A 19,768-nucleotide genomic window follows, 5' to 3' on the forward strand; every position below is an offset into this window, starting at 1 on the left:
GCGGTTTTACACAGAAGGTTGTTTTGATCTAGAATACAAATGAAAAGGAAAACAATGCAGAGGGATAGGGGAAGGGGGGAGGCTGGGGGGAGGGGGCAGGGGCAGTGGGAAAAATTGGAAAATTCTACTAACCAGCCAACAGGCACAAAGGACTAAATGACCATTAGCACTGTCTGATTCAATATACACGTCAACCTTAAGTGGCTCGACATGTGGAATCTGGGCCAAGTGTAACATTCAGGTGGGAGGGGGGGCACAGTGGTTAGCACTGCTGCCTCACAGTGCCAGGGACCTGGGTTCGATTCCCGGCTTGGGTCACCGTCTGTGCGGAGTCTGCACGTTCTCCCCGTGTCTGCTTGGGTTCCCTCTGGGTGCCCCGGTTTCGTCCCACAGTCCAAAGACATGCAGGTTAGGTGGATTGGCTGTGCTAAAATTCTACCTCAGTGTACCCGAACAGGCCCCAGTGTGTGGTGACAAGGTGATTTTCACAGTAACTCTGTTGCAGTGTTAATGTAAGCCCACTATAAATAGCTACAGAAGAATTTATAATGGAAAAGGTTGATACAAGTGTGAGGAAAAACATGACTGTTGAAAGTAACGTTTTGTAGACAGGAATTAAGGCAGATATCAGATTTTTAATATATTATGAATTGACACTAGCATACCTAGCAGGTCTGGAATGCTGGCCTTTATTTCAAAGGCAACCGAGTATAAAATTAGGGAAGAATTGCTAAAATTATACAAGACACCACACCTGGAATGCTGAGAAGTTTGGGTTCCCTTACCTAAGAAAGATATCCTGGCTTTGGATGCAGTTCAGAAAAGATTCATAGGTTGATCCAGGTAGGGAGGGATTTATTTATGAGGCAAGGTTAAGTAGGTTGGGCCTGTACTCTTTAGAGTTAGAAGAATGAGAGGCAATCTTTATGAGATGTAGAATCATGGAATCCCTACAGTGCAGAAGGAGGCCATTCAAGATGACACAGACACTCCGACAACAATCCCACTGAGACCTATCCCTGTAGCCCCACATATTTACCCTGCTATTCTCCTAACCTATATGTCTTGGGACACTAAGAGACAACTTGGCATGGCCACTCAACCATAGGTTGTACTGTGGGAAGAAACCAGAACACCCGGAGGAAACCCACGCCGACACGGAGAATTCGCAAACTCCACACAACAGTCACCGAAGGACGGAATTGAACCTGTGACTTTGACGCTGTGAGGCAAAAGTGCTAACCACTGTGTCGCCATGCCACTCCTATATAGGCCTGGATTATCCAACCTCACATGCAATCGCTTCTCCCTGCCAGCAGGAGCGGTGTATGAATGACTGCAGGATTTGGAGGGGTCAGATGCTGAGAAGTTGTTTCCCCTTGTGGGAGAGTCTAGGACTAGAGGACATAATTTCAGAATCACATGTCTTATGGCACATCTACTGGCTTCTGTTCCAGAGATAATTCCATGAAATATTATTTTACCTTCTTCCCAATGTCCTAATTGCAGTGAAGACTTTCCAACTTTGTGTGTTTGGTAAACTTTTCCTGATGTTTCTCAATGCAGCATACCAAACATTAAGGTACTTTATGTTGTACGCGCCTGCACGCCATTGTAATGTAAAGGTGCTCAGCAGAGCAAAGGTTAATGCGGGACTGGAGAATAGCATTCCCCATGGTATGATGTTAGAGTTACATGGTAATAGACTCGAAGGAATCGACCTGCATGGAGACAGTACTAGCATGTATGACAGCAACTGCAACCTGTACATTGTTCTGGGTTAAAAATAACTCTAACCCTAACCCTAATGTTCAAACATACGTCTCAAGATCTCATCATTCAGACATCAAACTAACCCATTGCACACCGTATACTGGACTACAGTTGGTGAAACAGCAAATCTTCAATTGGGATATACAAATAGTCTTATGTGACACAATGAACCCTTTAATCTCTCATCTCGATCCCCTTGTCTCACAGCTTTTTGCTTGAATAGTTTTAAGTTTTTATTTTCTTGATTCGCAGGTTATTGAAGGATGCGTTAAATGATTCTCACTTCAACGCTCGATACCAGCACCTTCTAGGGGCCTTGCTGTGCTGTGTTGGAAAGGGCATGAGGGAGGAGTTTGACAAGCAGACCAAACTAACTCATATCCTGGCTAAAATAGCACAGAAAGTCAGAGACATTGCTCCATCTTCACGCCAGGTCAGTAGACAAAGGGTTTGTGCAGCACTGCCCTCGCACCGGGCCAGTGCATGTAGGATTTGCATATCAGGAATGAAGGGCTTGTCATATGAGGAGTGGTTGAGGAGTCTGGGTCTATACTTGATGGAGTTTAGAAGGATGAAGGGGGTTCTAATTGTAACTTACAGAATACTGAGAGGCCGAGACAGAGTGGATGTAGAATGTTTCCACTGGTGGGAGAGACTCGAACTCGAGGGCACAACCACAGAGTGAAGGGATGCTTCTTTCAAACTGAGATGAGGAGGAATTCCTTCAGCCAGAGAGTGGTGAATCTATGGAACTCATTGCCACAGAGGGCTGTGGAGGCCAGCTCATTGAGTGTCTTTAAGACAAAGGTAGATAGGTTCTTGATTAATAATGGGATCAAGGGATACGGGGAGAAGGCAGGAGAATGGGGATGAGAATTATATCAACCATGATTGAATGGCAGAGCAGACTTGATGGGCCAAATGACCTAATTTGTCTCCTCTATCTTGTGGTCTTATGGGCTGTACTGAATGTTGAAATACTGCCTCTTATTGTCTTAAATGTTGTTAATGGCAGAAATCCATAATTGAATTGAGTTCTCAAATTCCCTCGTTGCTCTGGTTCTTTTATACTCAAAGCTGAGGCAAATTTCACTTGAGCAGTAATGATAAGGACAACATCAGACACTTGGGAATTGCATTAGGATTCTCTAATAAGAGAATATTCATCGTCTCTGGACTCATTGGCGCCTCTAACCACTGCTGGCTGTTCCTCCATTGGAATATCATGAGCCTTTCTGCTGATACCATCTGTAATCAAGGGAACAAGCAGTCCTTGGGATTATGACTGTTTTGTATTTTGCCTGGTATAAAGTGTTCTGTGCTAACTGAGATTAACTATGAGAAGTTATGGAGACAACTGGTTGATCTTTCTCTTACAGACTGTACTACGGGAAAACATGGAGGAGGTGCAACAATTCTTCAACGTTCAGGGTCACTGTCGCTTGCCTTTGAACCCAAGTCTTATGGCCAGTGGAGTCAATCCAAAAGTGTGTTACATTTTGTAAATCTATTTAAGTTTGCACTTTCCATATTTTAAAACCTCCTTAATTCAATTTCTTATGTTGTTTCTTTGGAAGTGTTTTTGAGATTTCTTTTTCTTCAATTTGGAATGTTAACAGTCACTGGAAAGGCCAGGATTTATTGCCCATCCCTAAATGTCCTTTAAAAGATGATAGTGAGCCACCTTTTTGAACCACTGTAGGGTACATCCACAATGCTGTTCGATAGGGAGTTTCAGGATTTTATCCCTGTGACAATGAAGGAACAATGATGCATATCCAAGTCAGGATGTTGCATGAATTAGAAGAAAACTTGGATGTGATGGTGTTCCCATGTGCTTATTGCCCTGAAATGATGGAGGGAGCTGTCATTCTGCCTTTACTTTGAGAGGACTGCTCTTGAAATTTCATTGACATTGTCGACACAAACAGCCCTGTCTCTGGAAGTCTCACTTCTCAATTCTGAGATGCACAGAATTGGATTTTTTTTTTCAGCCACAGCATGTGGCTATCACAGCATTTATTGTCCACCCTAATTGCCTTGTGGTGAGCTGCCTTTGAACTACTGCTGTCTATGTGGTGTAGGTACACCCACCATGCTGTTAGGGAGGGAGTTCCAGGATTTAGATCTCGCAACATTGAATAAACACCAACATATTTTCAAGTCCGAATGGTGGGTGGCTTTGAGGGGAACTTTTAGGTGGCAGAAAATGTTTGAGACGGGGAGAAAGGTGGGTACAAACATGAGACAAATGTTTTTTTTGCACCCACAGGCCTGTTCTTTCTTCAACTCCAATGCAGTTCCTTTGAAGATCTCCTTCATCAATGCAGACCCTTTGGGGGATAACATTGATGTAATTGTTAAGGTAAATTTATCTATTTTGGAATACATAGTTGAACATTGAAATAGAAGGTACACCAGTTGTGGTTGAAGGAGTGTTTCCTCTAGAGTTAGTAACACCTTTGGCTCTGGTTGATTGACTTGACAGGTAGTGGTGATATGGTGTGAGTTTGTATTCTCAATTCCTTACGTGGATATTTGGTGTTGCCGGTTGTACCATTGGGAGGAGGGTGAAAGGATGATAAGATGATTGTAGGGCCAGTCATCTCAGACCACTTTGACACTCCTCCTCATTTCCAGCTAAGGAATGCACCAGTTGCTTGGAAGCACCATTTCACTCAGTGCGTCCAATGAGTGTGGTGTATGTAGACCACACAGATCAAAAAAAACAAAAAATCGAATCCATCACATTGGATGGGGCAGTAAATAACAACAGGTTGCTTTGCATTTTGGTAGCGTTTGGCCACAGCCACAATACAAGGGGTTTCCATGAACCTGCTGTGTCAAATCAAAACTCTACTTTTGTGTGTCCAGTGACTAAGCGATGGTGTTGCCAGTAACCAAAAGTTACGTTTCTGAATTAGGTCAGGTCAAGATTTCCAGGGTATGGACAACGTATTCTCCTGTGTAACCACAGTCTTTTACAGAGTATTCATCCCAAAACATTATCAAGTTTGTCAGTGACTAACTGATGTGCCAACAAAGGTTCAAGTAACATACATGTGTCCCTTTACCTGTAAGTAGTCTCACAACACCAGGTTAAAGTCCAACAGGTTTATTTGGAAGCACGAGCTTTCGGAACACTGCTCCTTCATTAGCTCCAAAAGCTTGTGCCACAAGTAAACCTGTTGGACTTTAACTTGGTGTTGTAAGACTACTTATAATCCTAATATGCATTAGGATTATATGCATTAGCATTAGGATCCTAATATAATCCTAATATAATCTCTTAATATGCAGCTTGGATTTAGACTAAATCAATCCCAATCTGATTTAGCTCATTTCCAGCGGGGGTGCTGCAATGGCCCCCGGATTCGCGGACACGGAGGCCAAAAATAAAATTCAGGATTACATTTTGTGGTTGTTCTTCAGTGATCTCTGCTGTTAAGTCCATCTGTACAGAGATTGCTGAGGGCTGGATTGGATTTTGGTTTTCACGGCCTCACCAATACTCATTCTCTTACGCAGAGATTGTCTAAAGTAATGAAGTCATGCTGATTTCCAATGCCTGTGAAAACTGTGTTGCCAGTATCCATCACCTTTCAGGAGAGGAGAAAAATAAAGGAATATTAGGTGGGGGTATGGATTGACCACTGATTCGAGCACATGGGATATTCCAGCCGATCCCGCCAGTGCGATCTTCCGATCCCTGGCAGCGGAGGGTGCTAACGGCAGGAAATCCCTCTGACAGCGGCAGGATGGGACGATCCCACTGCCGGCCAATAGCGGGCAGCCTCCACTACCACAAAACACTCCAAAGGCAGTGGGAGGGGACATGGAAAATCCCACCCATTGACAATACTCCCGGTCTATGCTCGGCTGTTTGCCTTGGATTGCAGGGGGAAACCAATTGGAATTAGATTGCATCAAGAATCAGTGCTTCCAAGAGAGGAGAGGGGAGTAAGGTGGGGATGGGGAGGATGGAAAAACTTGGGTTAAGTAGCCATGCTTAAATTTTGTTGTGCATTGCCACTGTGTAGACTGGGGATGACTTGCGCCAGGACATGCTCACACTTCAGATGATCCACATCATGAACAAGATCTGGATTCAGGAGGGACTGGACATGCGCATGATCTTCTTCAAGTGCACCTCAACAGGATGGGGACGAGGTACCCTTAGACCTCATAGTCACTCTTTAAACAGTAATGTCATTAGAGACGGCTCTGGGATAATAGAGAAAATCAGGAAAGTTCTCCAGACTTCTTCATGTATAACTCCTGAATAGTGAACCCACCTGCTATGATTTTCCCAGTTAAACTAGATTTTATGATCTATTGTTCCTTACAGATTCCAACAAAGGAAAATATTTAGTGAACTAAAGGCATGATCCTTGGAATAATTTTAATGCATCCCACCCATTTGAACTCTGGTGCAATGCTAGTTTTGCATCCCAGCCAATTTTGATGTGCACTGAATCACTGAACCCCAATAATAGTTAGGTGTACAATCAGCATTCCACCTGCATGACAGCTCAGTTTAAACCTTTCCCCATAGTCTCCATTTCAGTTGTGCATCGTGCTAAACATATCCAAATGTATGTCCCTAGGGATAATCCATAACTCTCAATCCAATCCAATGTAGGAGTTTAAATTAAGTCTGAGAATTCAGCAGTCCACTGCACCTCGGCCAAGTAAGTGACCATTCTTAAGGTTCAGCCTGAACAATACCTGTCAGCGAGCATTCGATGTGGATTTGCATATCACCAGCTGTACTGAAACCTTACCAATTTACCCACTGCCTCTTATTATCTTAGATGTTGTTAAGGGCAGAAGCTCACGTTTGAGTTGAGTTCTCAAATACTTGCACGCCTCCATGAACAAAGAACAGTACAGCACAGGAACAGGCCCTTTCACCCACCAAACCTGCGCTGGTACATGATGCCTTTGGCTGATGTGAAATTAAAATGTTAATGAAGAACAATCCATTAAATTGTTGCAGTATGTTGCTTTTATCAGTTATTTTTGGAATTCAGCTAGTTATTCATTAATCATCTTGCTACCTGCTGTGTATCTTGTTCCAATGTTCTAACATGACTTGTGTGCAGCACCTTGTCCACTCAACCACCACTGTTGATATCTTGCAGGAATGGTGGAGATGATTCCGAATGCAGAGACCTTACGGAAAATCCAGGTGGAACACGGGGTAACTGGATCATTCAAGGATCATCCCCTGGCAGAATGGTTACAGAAACATAATCCAAATGAGGAGGAATACGAGAAGGTGAAGAGGAGCTCGCTGCTTTCTGCCCTTTCCTTTGATCCTACCCCTTTCTTCTGTCTGGCCTTACCCCGGTGGGCTGCTGTGTGCAGGCTCAGAAACAACCAGGAGCAGGGGAAACTGGGTGGTTCAGGGGGTTAGACACAGGGCCTTTGAGCTGTAAAGATATAAATCCAGCCCAATTTAGTAAGACTGAGGCTGCCCCCATCTACTGTCAGTAAGGATCTCGAATCACTGATTCTGAATCCAGCAGCAAACTGCTCATTGGTCTAGTGGTATGATTCTCGCTTCGGGAGCTTCACTGAGTGGGTGTGCGAGAGAACCCGGGTTCAAATCTCGGACTAGTCCTCACTTGTTAAAGGGCGGCACGGTGGCATAGTGGTTAGCACTGCTGCCTCACAGTATCAGGATCCCAGGTTCGATTCCTGGTTTGTGTGTGGAGTTTGCTGGTTTTCCTCAAGCCTGCGTGGGTTTACTCCGGGTGCTCCAGTTTCGTCCGAAAGACATGCTTGTTAGGTGCATTGGCCATGCTAAATTCTCCCTCAGTGTACCCGAACAGGTGCCAGAGTGTGGCAACTAGGGGATTTTTACAGTAACTTAATTGCAGTGTTAATGTAAGCCTACTTGTGATACTAATGAAAACGTTTTAGAAACTTTAACCTTTAGCAACTTTGTTTGGATTTGTGATCTAGGATAGGCTAATGAGGTTTCATGGACATGTGGGGCGGAATTTTCTGGCTGTGCTTATCCCAAAATCCCGCCCAAGGTCAACGGACCTTTGTTAGGTCTGCTCCACCACTACCACCACCATCAACAACACCAGCATCACCCCGTCCCCCTCAGTACGATTCCCGTGGCAGGTGGGATGGGAAAGTTCCCTCCAAGGTCTTTGAATGCAAGCGCAAGACCACCAGATTCTCTGGATGTATCACAGATCATAAACTCCAAGGTGTGGAATAAGGAAGACTGGAATAGGTTCTATCTGAGGGATTTTTCAATGGTAACTCAAGTTTGGATTTTTCCATTCTTTCTTTCCTTTATTCCAGGCAGTGGAAAATTTTATCTACTCTTGCGCGGGCTGCTGTGTTGCCACCTACGTCCTGGGAATATGTGACAGACATAACGACAATATCATGCTGAAGACCAGTGGCCATATGTTCCATATTGATTTTGGCAAATTCCTCGGCCATGCCCAAATGTTAGGTAACTTTAAAAGGTGAGCACATTAATGTCTCCAGCACTGATGTAAGCTATAGTCTCTGGACTGTTATTTACAATGACTATTGTTTTTTCCAGAACGGACTTCTTTAATTCTTAGTGCATCATTTAATACCAGAACGGAAATTGGACACGGGTCTTTTTTAATATATTTGTTTTTTTTTACTTCCACAGAGATCGCGCTCCATTTGTCTTCACCTCGGACATGGCATATGTCATTAATGGTGGTGACAAACCCTCCAGCAGGTTCCATGACTTTGTTGACCTGTGCTGTCAAGCTTACAACCTCATCCGCAAGCACACAGACCTGTTCCTCAATCTCCTGGGATTGGTACGATAATGTAGCACACGGGATACTCTGAGTTTACTTCCAAAAGAACAACTGTATTTAATTCAAGGGAGCTCAATGGATCAAAGATTCACCAACAGTGGGATCCTTTTATTTCCCTGCAGATGCTTTCCTGTGGAATTCCAGAGCTATCCGATATCCAAGACCTGAGATATGTTTATGATGCTCTTCGTCCTCAGGAGACAGATGCCCATGCTACTACCTACTTCACAAGGTGTGGTTTCCAGAGTAGCAAAACTATGGCAGACAACCATACTTTTTTTGTTCAATTTTTTAATAACGGTGTGGGCACCACTTGAAACATTAACATTTGTTGCCCAGCGTTTGAACGGCTGACAGTCCGTATGGTAAAGCCACCACCAAAATGTCGTTCAGTCCCAGTATTTTGTCCCAGCAACTATGGAAGAACACTGATATACTTACAGGCCAGGATGTGTTGAGACTTGGAGAAGAACTTGAAGGTGATGGTGTTGCTCTCCACCTCCTATCTCTGCGTTCATAGGTGGTAGAGGTTGTGAGTTTGGGATGTTCTGTTGATGAGGTTCGGCAACAAGGTGGCACAGTGGTTCACACTGCTGCCTCTCATTGCCACGGACCAGTTCCGGCCTCAGGTCGCTGTCTGTGTGGAGTTTGCATTCTCTCCCCGTGTCTGTGTGGGTTTCCTCCGGGTGCTCTGGTTTCCTCCCACAGTCCAAAGATGTGCAGGTTAGGTTGATTGGCCATGCTAAATTGCCCCTTAGTGTCAAGGGGATTAGCAGGGTAAATATATTGGATTCTGGGACTAGGGGCTTGGGAGGGATTGTGGTTGGTGCAAACTCAATGGGCCATTTGGCCTTCTTCTGTATTGTAGGGATTTTATGAGTTGCTGCATTGTATCTTGTAGATGATTCACAATGCAGTGATGTTGCTCCAATACTGGGTGGTGAATGTTTAAGGTGATTGATCTGGTTACCATTTAAGAAGACTATTTTTTCTGAATGTTTTTGTGATTCTTGAGTGCAATTGGAGCTGCACTCATCCAGGCGAATGTAGAATATTCAGACTGTGGGTTTGAATATTCCATCACATCCCGCACTGACCCTTGTAGTTTATGGAAAGATTTGGGGGAGTTAGGTGAGTCACTTCCACTCAGCCTCTAACCAGCTCATATAACCTCAGTATTTGTGTGGCTGGTCCAGTTAAGTTTCTGAGGCATGGTAATCCCCAGGATGACGATAGTAATGCCATTACCTGCCGATGGGAGGTGTTTAGACACTCTTTGATGGAGATGGTCATTACCTAGTACTTACATGACACAAATGTTATTGCATCGTGTAGTCCGTAATCACCACCAGTGTCTGCACTTTGGTTAGGCGCAGCAAGAATAGCTTTGGAAAATTGACGTGAGGAAATATATCAAAGTTATGGATAAGACATGTTCTAAGCTGATAAAGGGATGAGATGCTTCAGGTATGAAGAGACACCAGATCACTCTATTCATTAGAACAAAGAGACTTAAGAGGAGACACAGACACAATGAAACTATTGTACTGTTTGTGGGTCAGTAAGTAAAGCGCAATATGGTGGCACGGTGGTTAGCACTGCTGCCTTACAGCACCAGGGATCCAGGTTTGATTCCCAGCTTAGGTCACTGTCTGTGTGGAATCTGCACGTTCTCCCCATGTCTGTGTAGGTTTCCTCCGGGTGCTCCGGTCCACTCCCACAGTCTGAAAGGCATGCTGGTTAGGTGCATTGGCCAGGCTAAATTCTCCCTCAGTGTACCCAAACAGGCGCTGGAATGTGGCAACTAAGGGATTTTCGTAGTAGCTTCATTGTAGTGTTAGTGTAAGCTAACTTGTGATACTAATGAATAAACTTTAACTTTAAATTAAACACCATTACCAGAATAATGAGAGGAGTGACTGAGAACATTTATTTTTTCCCCAAGAGTTAGCACATAGTACCTATGGTGGATGTAGAATCTATATGGAGTCCCAGTTTTCATTGCCTTAATTAGCATTTAGTTTCTATGTTACATTTAGCAAAAACTAATATATTAACACATGAATGGAAAGCAATGTATATTTTTTAAGCTGAATATATATATATTTGCGTGTGTTAAGAAAGGTTAAATGGTTTCAGTTTTATTTATGTTGTTTGTGAGCCTTGGTGTCTGGGATTCTGGATAGACTCCTGACTAAAGGTCAGGTCTTTTGAGTTTACATAAGAACATAAGAACATAAGAAATAGGAGCAGGAGTAGGCCATCTAGCCCTTCGAGCCTGCCCCGCCATTCAATAAGATCATGGCTGATCTGTCGTGGCTCAGTTCCACTTTCCCGCCCTCTCCCCATAACCCTTAATCCCCTCTCTTATCAAAAACCCATCAACCCGCTTCTTAAAAATATTTAGCGAGGCAGCCTCCACCACTTCAACGGGCAGAGAATTCCAGAGATTCACCACCCTTTGAGTGAAGAAGTTCCTCCTCAACTCCGTTCTAAACCGCCTCCCCTTTATCTTGAGGCTGTGCCCCCTAGTCCTACTGTCTTTTTTGAGCGGGAAGAGTCTCTCCACCTCTATCCTATCCATCCCATTCATCATCTTATACGTCTCAATGAGATCTCCCCTCATTCTTCTAAACTCTAGCGAGTACAAGCCTAGTTTATTCAGCCTCTCCTCATAGCTCAAGCCCCTCAACTCCGGTATCAGCCTAGTAAACCTCCTCTGCACTCCCTCCAGGGCCAAAATATCCTTGCACAGGTGCGGCGCCCAAAACTGCACACAGTACTCCAGCTGCGGCCTCACCAATGCCCTATACAGCTGCAGCAAGACCTCCCTACTTTTATATTCAATCCCCCTCGCTATGAAGGCCAGCATCCCATTCGCCTTCCTGACCACCTGCTGCACCTGCAAGCTGGGTTTTTGCGACTCATGCACAAGGACCCCGAGGTCCCTCTGCACCGTCGCCTGCTGCAGTTTTTCGCCACGTAAGTAATAGTCCTTCCTACCATTCTTCCTACCAAAGTGGACCACCTCACACTTGCCAACATTAAATTCCATTTGCCATTTCCTGGCCCATTCGCCCAGCCTATCTAGATCCTTCTGCAGACTCTCCACACCCTCCGCACAATTTGCCTTTCCCCCAATCTTGGTGTCATCAGCAAATTTCGACACCCTGCACTCGGTTCCCTCCTCCAGATCATCTATATAAATGGTAAATAGCTGAGGCCCCAGCACCGACCCCTGGGGCACCCCACTAGTCACCAACCGCCAATCCGAATAGCACCCATTGACCCCCACTCTCTGCCTCCTATTTGACAACCAATCCTCTATCCACGCTAACACCCTACCCCCAACTCCATGTCCCCTGACCTTCTGCAATAACCTCTTGTGAGGTACCTTGTCAAACGCCTTCTGAAAATCCAGAAAGACCACATCCACCGGCTCTCCTCTATCCACTGCCCTAGACACATCCTCATAGAACTCCAGTAAATGTTTGTATGTATGTATACATTTGTTTGTATGTATACATTTTTGTTGAGATATTACGGCCCCTGAAGTTAAAGATTTGGTTAAAAGTTTAATGACCGGACAAAGGAGAAAACAAAGTAGAAAAAATGTGACTGTCCCCTAGAAACAGTCATCCAAAGACACAGACACAGAAAAAAGAGAAGGGGGAAGAATTAAGAATGTGTCAAAGAGCAGAGACTTTCAGCTGTCCAAGAAGAAAACACTATAAGCATTTGGGCAGTAGTTGATCTCAGTAAAATGATCAGTTTAGCAGAGGTGCTATTGGAAAACTAAAGTTAGAATGCAATTTTGAGTGTATCGGAGACAGTTGGGTGAAAAGCATTGAGTGAATGTTCGGAATTCATAGAATCCTACAGTGCAGAAGGGGACCATTCGGCCCATCAAGTCTGCACTGACCACAATCCACCCAGGCCCTTTCCCCATAACCCCATGCACTTACCCTCGCTAGTACCCCTGACGCTAAGGGACAATTTAGCATGGCCAATCCACCTAACCCACGCATTTTTGGACTGTGGGAGGAACCCAGAGCATCCGGAGGAAACCCACGCAAACATGGAGAGAATGTGTAAACTCCACACAAACAGGGACCCAAACCAGGAATTGAACCCGGATCCCTGGCACTGAGACGCAGCAGTGCTAACCACTGTATCACTGTGCCACCCCAGAATTCACCAGAAGAAAACTGTTTGCAACTATGTAAGCCTTTGTGTCAAGATGGTGGCAAATCTTTACTGGTTCTGTGTCTGTACAGATATTGCTGGGGTATGGGAGTAGTATGAATTTGTCCTCTTGTGTTTGTGTTGGGATCTTTCCAACCTCTTTGTCTGGTGTAATATAATTGCTTCTTCATCTTTGATAAATATTTTATTCTTTATTTAAAAGTTAGTGAGATTCTTGTGAATTTGTTCAGTAACTTTCCTCTGTGATGTCTAATTTTAAAAAAAGTTGGTATCTATTAAGCCAAGTTTCACTCTGCATTTTCTCTTATCCAGTATTAACCTCAGCTGGGATTGTAACAAAAGGAATAGAAAGTTATGCTGCTTGCTTGCAGGAGGCTACTGTGTGACACAAACACTGGCAAAGACCAATTGAACCGAATAATCTGTTTCAGTGCTGTAAATTCTGTGTAACTCTATTGAAACTCTGGCTAATTTTCCAGGCTAATTGAATCCAGTCTGGGCAGTGTGGCAACCAAACTCAACTTCTTCCTCCACAACCTGGCCCAGATGAAGTTTTCCAGTCCAGACGACCGTCCAACACTCTCCTACGCTCCCAAAGTGTACACTATGAAGACCGATGGGAAGATCAAGGAAGTATTTGTGTGTCGATATCAGAAGATATTCAACCCCAATAAAGGATACGTAAGTGAATTTCTTGTATCTATCTCTGTATTCCTCCCACTCTCTTATGAACTCATCTATCTGCACCCAAAAATAGATTACCACATTCACTTAGTCTATCAACATCCCTTTAAAACTTTCGCTCGCGTGAATACTGTTTATTGTAGTACCTGACATTATCGGCAGACTTGTTATATTATATACCTCTCTATTTCTTCTGCATGATTTAGGAATATGGTGGAGTACCCAGTTATATTTTTCTGCAGACACCATGCAAGACCAGAGTTTGTAAAACACGCTTAGAGCAAAACCAGAGCCTGCCCTCTGTGTCAAATTAGAAACATTTGTGTTGTATTTTCCCTAGATCGAATGAACGTCATTCCAAAATCAATTTCGTAGAATCCCTACAGTGCCATTTCCTATACATTTCCTATGGCTGTATTTTTATAAGAGTCCCTTAGACTTTATGTAATGGGTGTGACCAATACAGACAACCACCTTGTTCCATCTACACTTTTCATGAGTGGTGATAAGTTTTCTTTATTGGTACAATTGTCAGGATTCATTAACTAATTAGCGTGTTATGAAGGTTGTGTCAGCCTTTGTTGGAAATGTCAGTTTTTGCAAACTTTCAGATTAAGTGGGAAATGGACAAGTTAGTACAATGTGATGGCTGAACTCATCATGGGTGACTTAAAAGAAAATTAAGTTAATGTATCAAGTTTAACACCTATGAGAGGAGAGGTTTCTATTGGCGCAGTAATTCTGCTCTTGCTACTACCTTCAGTTTAGAACGATGGGCAAGATTCTCTGGCCTCCCCTCAGTGTTTTTCTCGATGGCATGAGGGTGTGTGCAGTTTGCTGCTAGCGGGAGCCTGTGGTCCCACTGCTGTTAATGAGAATTCCCATTGAACCCACCCTGCACCACCAGGAAACCCGCAGCAGGGTGGGCTCTGCTGGCAGGACCAGGGAATCCCGCCAGCATGAGCGGCCGGAGAATTCCAGCCTATATTTTAATCTCTAGACTTGAAAGTTGGATTTTACACCCATCCAGGAACCAATACACACCAACTTTTCATCAGAGACCTACAAATGACTGTTTCTTCCAAATACATTTCTGCCTTTGGGATGTTTCTCAGCTGCTTGTGGATTGATTTACACACTTTTATGTGTAAACCATCTGTATCTCGCTGCTCCAGAGCTCTTCACTTGCAAACAACTCCCGTTAATTCTGAAATGGTGCAGAGATGGAGTTTGGTGTATATTGCACAGGTTCCCTTGGTGCTTTTTGCTGTACCTAAAAGGATAATTGTTTGTCCTGTTCTATTCACAATCTGCACAGGATGCTAGTTTGGTTCATCAGAAGCCTGCCTCTCTTTTTGAAGGCTGGCTGTATGTCACATGCTCAAAGTTTCAAAGTGTTAGGAGAAAAACCTGCATTCTAATGTTGCTTTATTCCATAATCCACAGGCTTATGTTGTGAAAGTTCAGCGGGAAGGACAGCACGATGCGACGTACATATTGAGGACCTTTGAGGAATTCAGTGAACTCCACAATAAACTCCGTCTCCTTTTCCCTTCATCCAAATTACCAAGGTAGAAGCTTACAAGGGATCTGGGGAGTGTTTTCATAAGTGTATTGGCATTTGCTCATAGAATCAGAGAATCCTGCAATGCAGAAGGAGGCCATTCGGCCCATCAAGTCTGCATCAACAACAATTCTATCCAGGCCCTATCCCCGTAACTCCACATATTTACCCCCCTAATCCCCGGACACCTAACCTGCACATCTTTGGAGTATAGGAGGAAACCGGAGGCACCTGGATGAAACCCACGCAGACACAGGGAGAATGTGCAAACTCCACACAGTCCACCTGAGGCCAGAATTGAACCCAGGTCCCTGGCGCTGTGAGGTAGCAGTGCTAACCACAGTGCCACCATGCCGCCCCAAAATAAATGCCCGAACAGAGACTTGAACCCTGGACCCTCAGATTAAAAGCCTGATGCTCTACCGACTGAGCTATCCAGGCTCCTAGCTAGCGCACGTTGCTGTGCTAAAACATGCTTTGGGAGATGGAAATGGTAGAAATTAAGTATTAGAGCTAAAACTTTAATTTGGATAATCATAGATTCCCTACGAGGCAAAAGAAGGCCATTTGGCCTATCGAGCATCCATCTTCTCCGCCTCGATCCTGTCAAGACCCCTCAAGATCTTATATCATAGAATCCCTACAGTGCAGAAGGAGGCCATTTGCCCATTGGGTCTGCATCAACCACAACCCCACTCAGGCCCTATTCCCGTAACCCCACATATTTACCCTGCTCATCCCCCTGATACTAGGGTTAATCTAGCATGGCCAATCCACCTAACCTGCACATCTTTGGACTTGTACCTTATATGTTTCAATCAAGCTGCTTTTCACTCTTCTAAATTCCAGCAGATACAATCCTCACCTGTCCAACATTTCCTCATTTGACAACCCACCCATTCCAGGTAAACCTTCTCTGAACTGAGTAAAGTTTAATGAGCAGAAAACATTAGAAAGTAACAGAAATTTTGCATTAAAAAAGGCAAAGTTTTATATTTCACAAACAAATATAATTTTGGAAATGGCATGCCTTGATTATTTGCCTTGAAAGGATACACACCATGTTTTGATTTATATGGATGTGAAAGTGAGAAGTTGACTCACCTGAGTTATTTCTGCCCACAGCTTCCCAAGCAGGTTTGTACTTGGCCGGGGAGAGTCCATGGCTGACAGACGCAAAGAGGAGCTGGATGGTTATATCTGGCATTTAGTCCACTCTCCGCCTGAGGTAGCTGAGGTGAGGTTCTCTTTTCTGAGCAGCAGACGGTAGAAATTAAATGCTAACCCAGCAACTATAAATATGATTCATAAGCCAGCCAATCACCCACGGATCTCACGCAAGGGATCAGATCAACTGAAGTTGATGTGTGTCGGAGAGAGTGCGGTATTTGGACCAAAACCAATGACGTTGAAGAGGTGAGCTAGGGAAGGGAGAGTTTAGTTCTGGATGTGGAAGGGGTGAGGAGGAGGTTGGAGCAGAGATAGAGTGCAGTGGCCACATTTGAGTAGGTTTAAGGGATCAGTGAGAGGAGGGCAATGGGAAAGTTAGACAATGATAGAAAATTGGTGATGAAGTTAAAAGTTTAAAGTTTTATTTATTAGTGACAAATAGGCTTACGTTCACAAAGCAATGATATTACTGCAAAAATCCCCTACTCTGGCACATATTCGGGCACGCTGAGGGTGAATTTAGCATGGCCAATCCACCTAACCAGCACATCTTTGGACTGTGGGAGGAAACCAGAGCACCTGGAGGAAACCCACACAGACTCGGGGAGAATGTGCAAACTCCACACAGACAGTGACACAAGCCAGGAATTGAACCCAGGTCCCTGGCGCTCTGAGGCAGCAGTGCTAACCACTCTGCCACCATGCCACCCCACATAATCCCAAGTTGTGGGAAAGAGAATGCAAAGTTTTTGGAGGCCACCAGAGAAGGGCTGAAAATCCGAGAAATAGGTTCCACTGTCAAACGTACCAACACAAGTAAATTAACGGGTGAAAGCAAACCCGGAAAAGTGAGCGAGGGCAGGAAGCGGATTGACATTGTACCATTTGATAATGGCTTTTCTTAATATTAGGACTAATTAACCAATGGAATGGACAAGTTAGCAGAGAATAATGATAATGAAGATGTAACCAAAGAAGGTCTTACTTTCTTAAAAATTTATTCATCGGATGTGGACGTCGCTGCTAGGCCAGCATTTATTGCCGATCCCTAATTGCCCTTGAGAAGGCGATGGTGAGCTGCCTTCAAAAGCTGCAGTCCATGTGGTGTAGGTACACCCATAGTGCTGTTAGAGTGGGAGTTCCAGGATTTGATGCAGCGACAGTTAAGGAACATTCAATGGGTGGGATTCTCCAAAAAACTGAGTGTCAAATTCACATAAAACTTGGAGTAAATCATGCTGGTTTTTTTCAGCGGGAGTTTAACAAAGAATCTCCCACCATCTGCGCACTGCAGAGTGCCCTAGCATGGATCACGTTAAAAATCAGTTGGTGGGGCTCATTTCTACTCGAGAGGCTGGCAGCATAGCACTGAGTGTACCACTCAGAATGTGCCAATCTGTCAGTGCCAAGATTGGCACATGCGCAGTGGCCCCTAACTGCCAGCCTACCAATCACTGGCCAGCCCCGCGACTCCATACCACTGGCCACGTGACTCTCCGTGGTCCAATCGCTGGTCTCCCGGACATGTCCGAGCCAGCCTCGATCCCCCAGTCTCCCCCCTCCCCGCAGTTCCAACCCCCCAGCAGACTACCCAGCCCCACCCCCTCCCCCCACCCGGATGGCCAGTCCCAATCACTGGTCTCCCTCCCCCACATCGATACCAACTGCAGAGTGGCAGCGGGACTTCCCCGCCCCCACCGATGCTCAGGCCTGGGCATCCAGCAGGGAGCCCGCGAAATAGCCCCTGCTGGAGTCTCTGGCCTTTGTGCTAAAGAAGTAGTGCAGCAGGATGGGAGAATCACCCCCAAGTCAGGGTGGTGTGTGGGTTGGAGGGTAGCTTCCAGGGTGTTCCGATGTGGCTTGTGCCCTTGTCCTTCTGAATGCTAGTTATCGTGGGTTTGGAAGGTGCTGTCTACGGAACCCTGGTTGAGTCCTGCAGTTCATCTTGTACACGTTGCTGTCACTGTGCATCGGTGTTGGAGGGAGCGAATAGTTGTGGATGGATGCCAATCAAGAGGGTTGCTTTGTCCTGAATGGCATCAAGTTTCTTGAGTGTTGTTGGAGTTGCATTCATCCAGGCAAGAGGAGAGTATTCCACCACACTTTTGACTTGTGTCTTGTAGATGGTGGATAGGCTTTGAAGAGTCAGGAGGTGAGTTACTCACCACAGTGTTCCTAGCCTCTCACCTGCTTTGTAGCCACGGTATTTACAAGGCTAGTCTAGTTCAGTTTCTGGTCAATGATAACCCCCAGGATGCGGATTGTGGGAGCTTCAGTGATGGTGGTATTATTGAATGTCAAGGACGATGGTTAGATTCTGTCCTGTTAGAGAGTTGCCTGTCGCTGATATCTGGCAAAGATATTCCTCTATATCAAAATTCTGAAATAAAAAAACTCTAAGGTCAGGTAGCAATGGTTTAAATTTCAGTATAGTTTCAGGCTTTGTGAATATTTATAAACTCTTTAATTAATTTGCAGTAAGGAAATTTAATGTCATCGTGTCTGCTGTGTCATTCCCCGTGACTCCTTCAGATAATGTCACCCAAGTCACTTAACAAAAATGTTCTGACTCAGCTTATCTCAATTCCACGTCAAACATTCACTCCCTCCAACATTGACGCACAGTGGCAGCAATGTGTACATGTTTTAACTCTTATGTTCCTAATATAGTCAAGCTGAGGTTTCCTTGACTTTGTGCTTCTGTTTTCTTTGTGCTCAGGTTTTCGCCAGGGTGAGTGGGTTGGGGGCTGCAGGAGAATTGTCTTCAGTAAAAAGCCGGGGGGGGGGAGAAAAGAAAAGCAATTTAATGTAGTAGCTCGTGTACAGAGAACCGGCATCAGGTTCTGAATGAGGGGGAGGAAAAGCAAAAAAAACAAATACTTGCCTTGCATGCTCGAGCACGTACTGAACCCAATTCCAGCCAGTGAAATACTTTTGACGGGTAATCACTGTTGTAATTCAGGGATGATGTGAAGATGCTGGCATTGGACTGGGGTAAACACAAGTTCTTGAACAGAACTCAACTCCCACTCACCTGATGAAGGGGCAGTGCTCCGAAAGCTAGTGGCTCGTGCTACCAAATAAACCTGTTGGACTTTAACCTGGTGTTGTGAGACTTCTTACTGTAATTCAGGGAAACAGCAATCAAGCCAACTTTTTGTTTATTCATTTGTGGGACATGGGCGTGGCTGGCTGGGTCAGCATTTATTGCCCATCCCAGGGGACAGTTGAGAGTCAACCACATTGCTGAAGCTCTGGAGAGACTTACAGGCCAATAGATTTCCTTCCCTAAAGGACACTAATGAACCAGATGGGTTTTTCCGACAATCGACAATGGTTTCACAGTCCTCAGTAGATTCTCAATTCCAGATATTTTTTATTTAATTCAAATTCTACCATCTGCCGTGGTGGGGTTCAAACCCAGGTCCCAGTGCATTAGTTGAGTTTCTCGATTAATAATCCAGTGATAAAACCACTAGGCCATTGCCTCCCTCTTCTGCAAGCAGCAGTGTTATCAAGCCTGTTTCGGTGACGTTTGTTGAGG

At 44.7% G+C, this 19,768-nt stretch overlaps 1 protein-coding gene and 1 non-coding gene across 2 annotated transcripts in view; one reads left to right on the plus strand and one right to left on the minus strand.

Moving 5' to 3' along the window:
* pik3c2b (phosphatidylinositol-4-phosphate 3-kinase, catalytic subunit type 2 beta) overlaps positions 1-19,768 on the plus strand; it is a 167,577-nt gene that overhangs the window by 132,478 nt on the left and 15,331 nt on the right. The window contains exons 19-29 of the mRNA XM_080209785.1: positions 2,026-2,206; positions 3,153-3,260; positions 4,046-4,138; positions 5,814-5,943; positions 6,918-7,054; positions 8,098-8,267; positions 8,444-8,600; positions 8,723-8,832; positions 13,286-13,487; positions 14,937-15,061; positions 16,180-16,291. Of these exons, the coding sequence (XP_080065911.1) occupies positions 2,026-2,206; positions 3,153-3,260; positions 4,046-4,138; positions 5,814-5,943; positions 6,918-7,054; positions 8,098-8,267; positions 8,444-8,600; positions 8,723-8,832; positions 13,286-13,487; positions 14,937-15,061; positions 16,180-16,291 (1,525 nt within the window). The remainder of the gene's footprint in view (positions 1-2,025; positions 2,207-3,152; positions 3,261-4,045; positions 4,139-5,813; positions 5,944-6,917; positions 7,055-8,097; positions 8,268-8,443; positions 8,601-8,722; positions 8,833-13,285; positions 13,488-14,936; positions 15,062-16,179; positions 16,292-19,768) is intronic.
* Positions 15,423-15,495, minus strand: trnak-uuu (transfer RNA lysine (anticodon UUU)). The gene has a single exon. It is a non-coding gene; the product is annotated as a tRNA-Lys (tRNA).

Source organism: Carcharhinus amblyrhynchos, chromosome 22 (genome assembly GCF_965287045.1).
Source record: "Carcharhinus amblyrhynchos chromosome 22, sCarAmb.v2.hapA, whole genome shotgun sequence".
NCBI classification, from domain to species: Eukaryota; Metazoa; Chordata; class Chondrichthyes; order Carcharhiniformes; family Carcharhinidae; genus Carcharhinus; species Carcharhinus amblyrhynchos.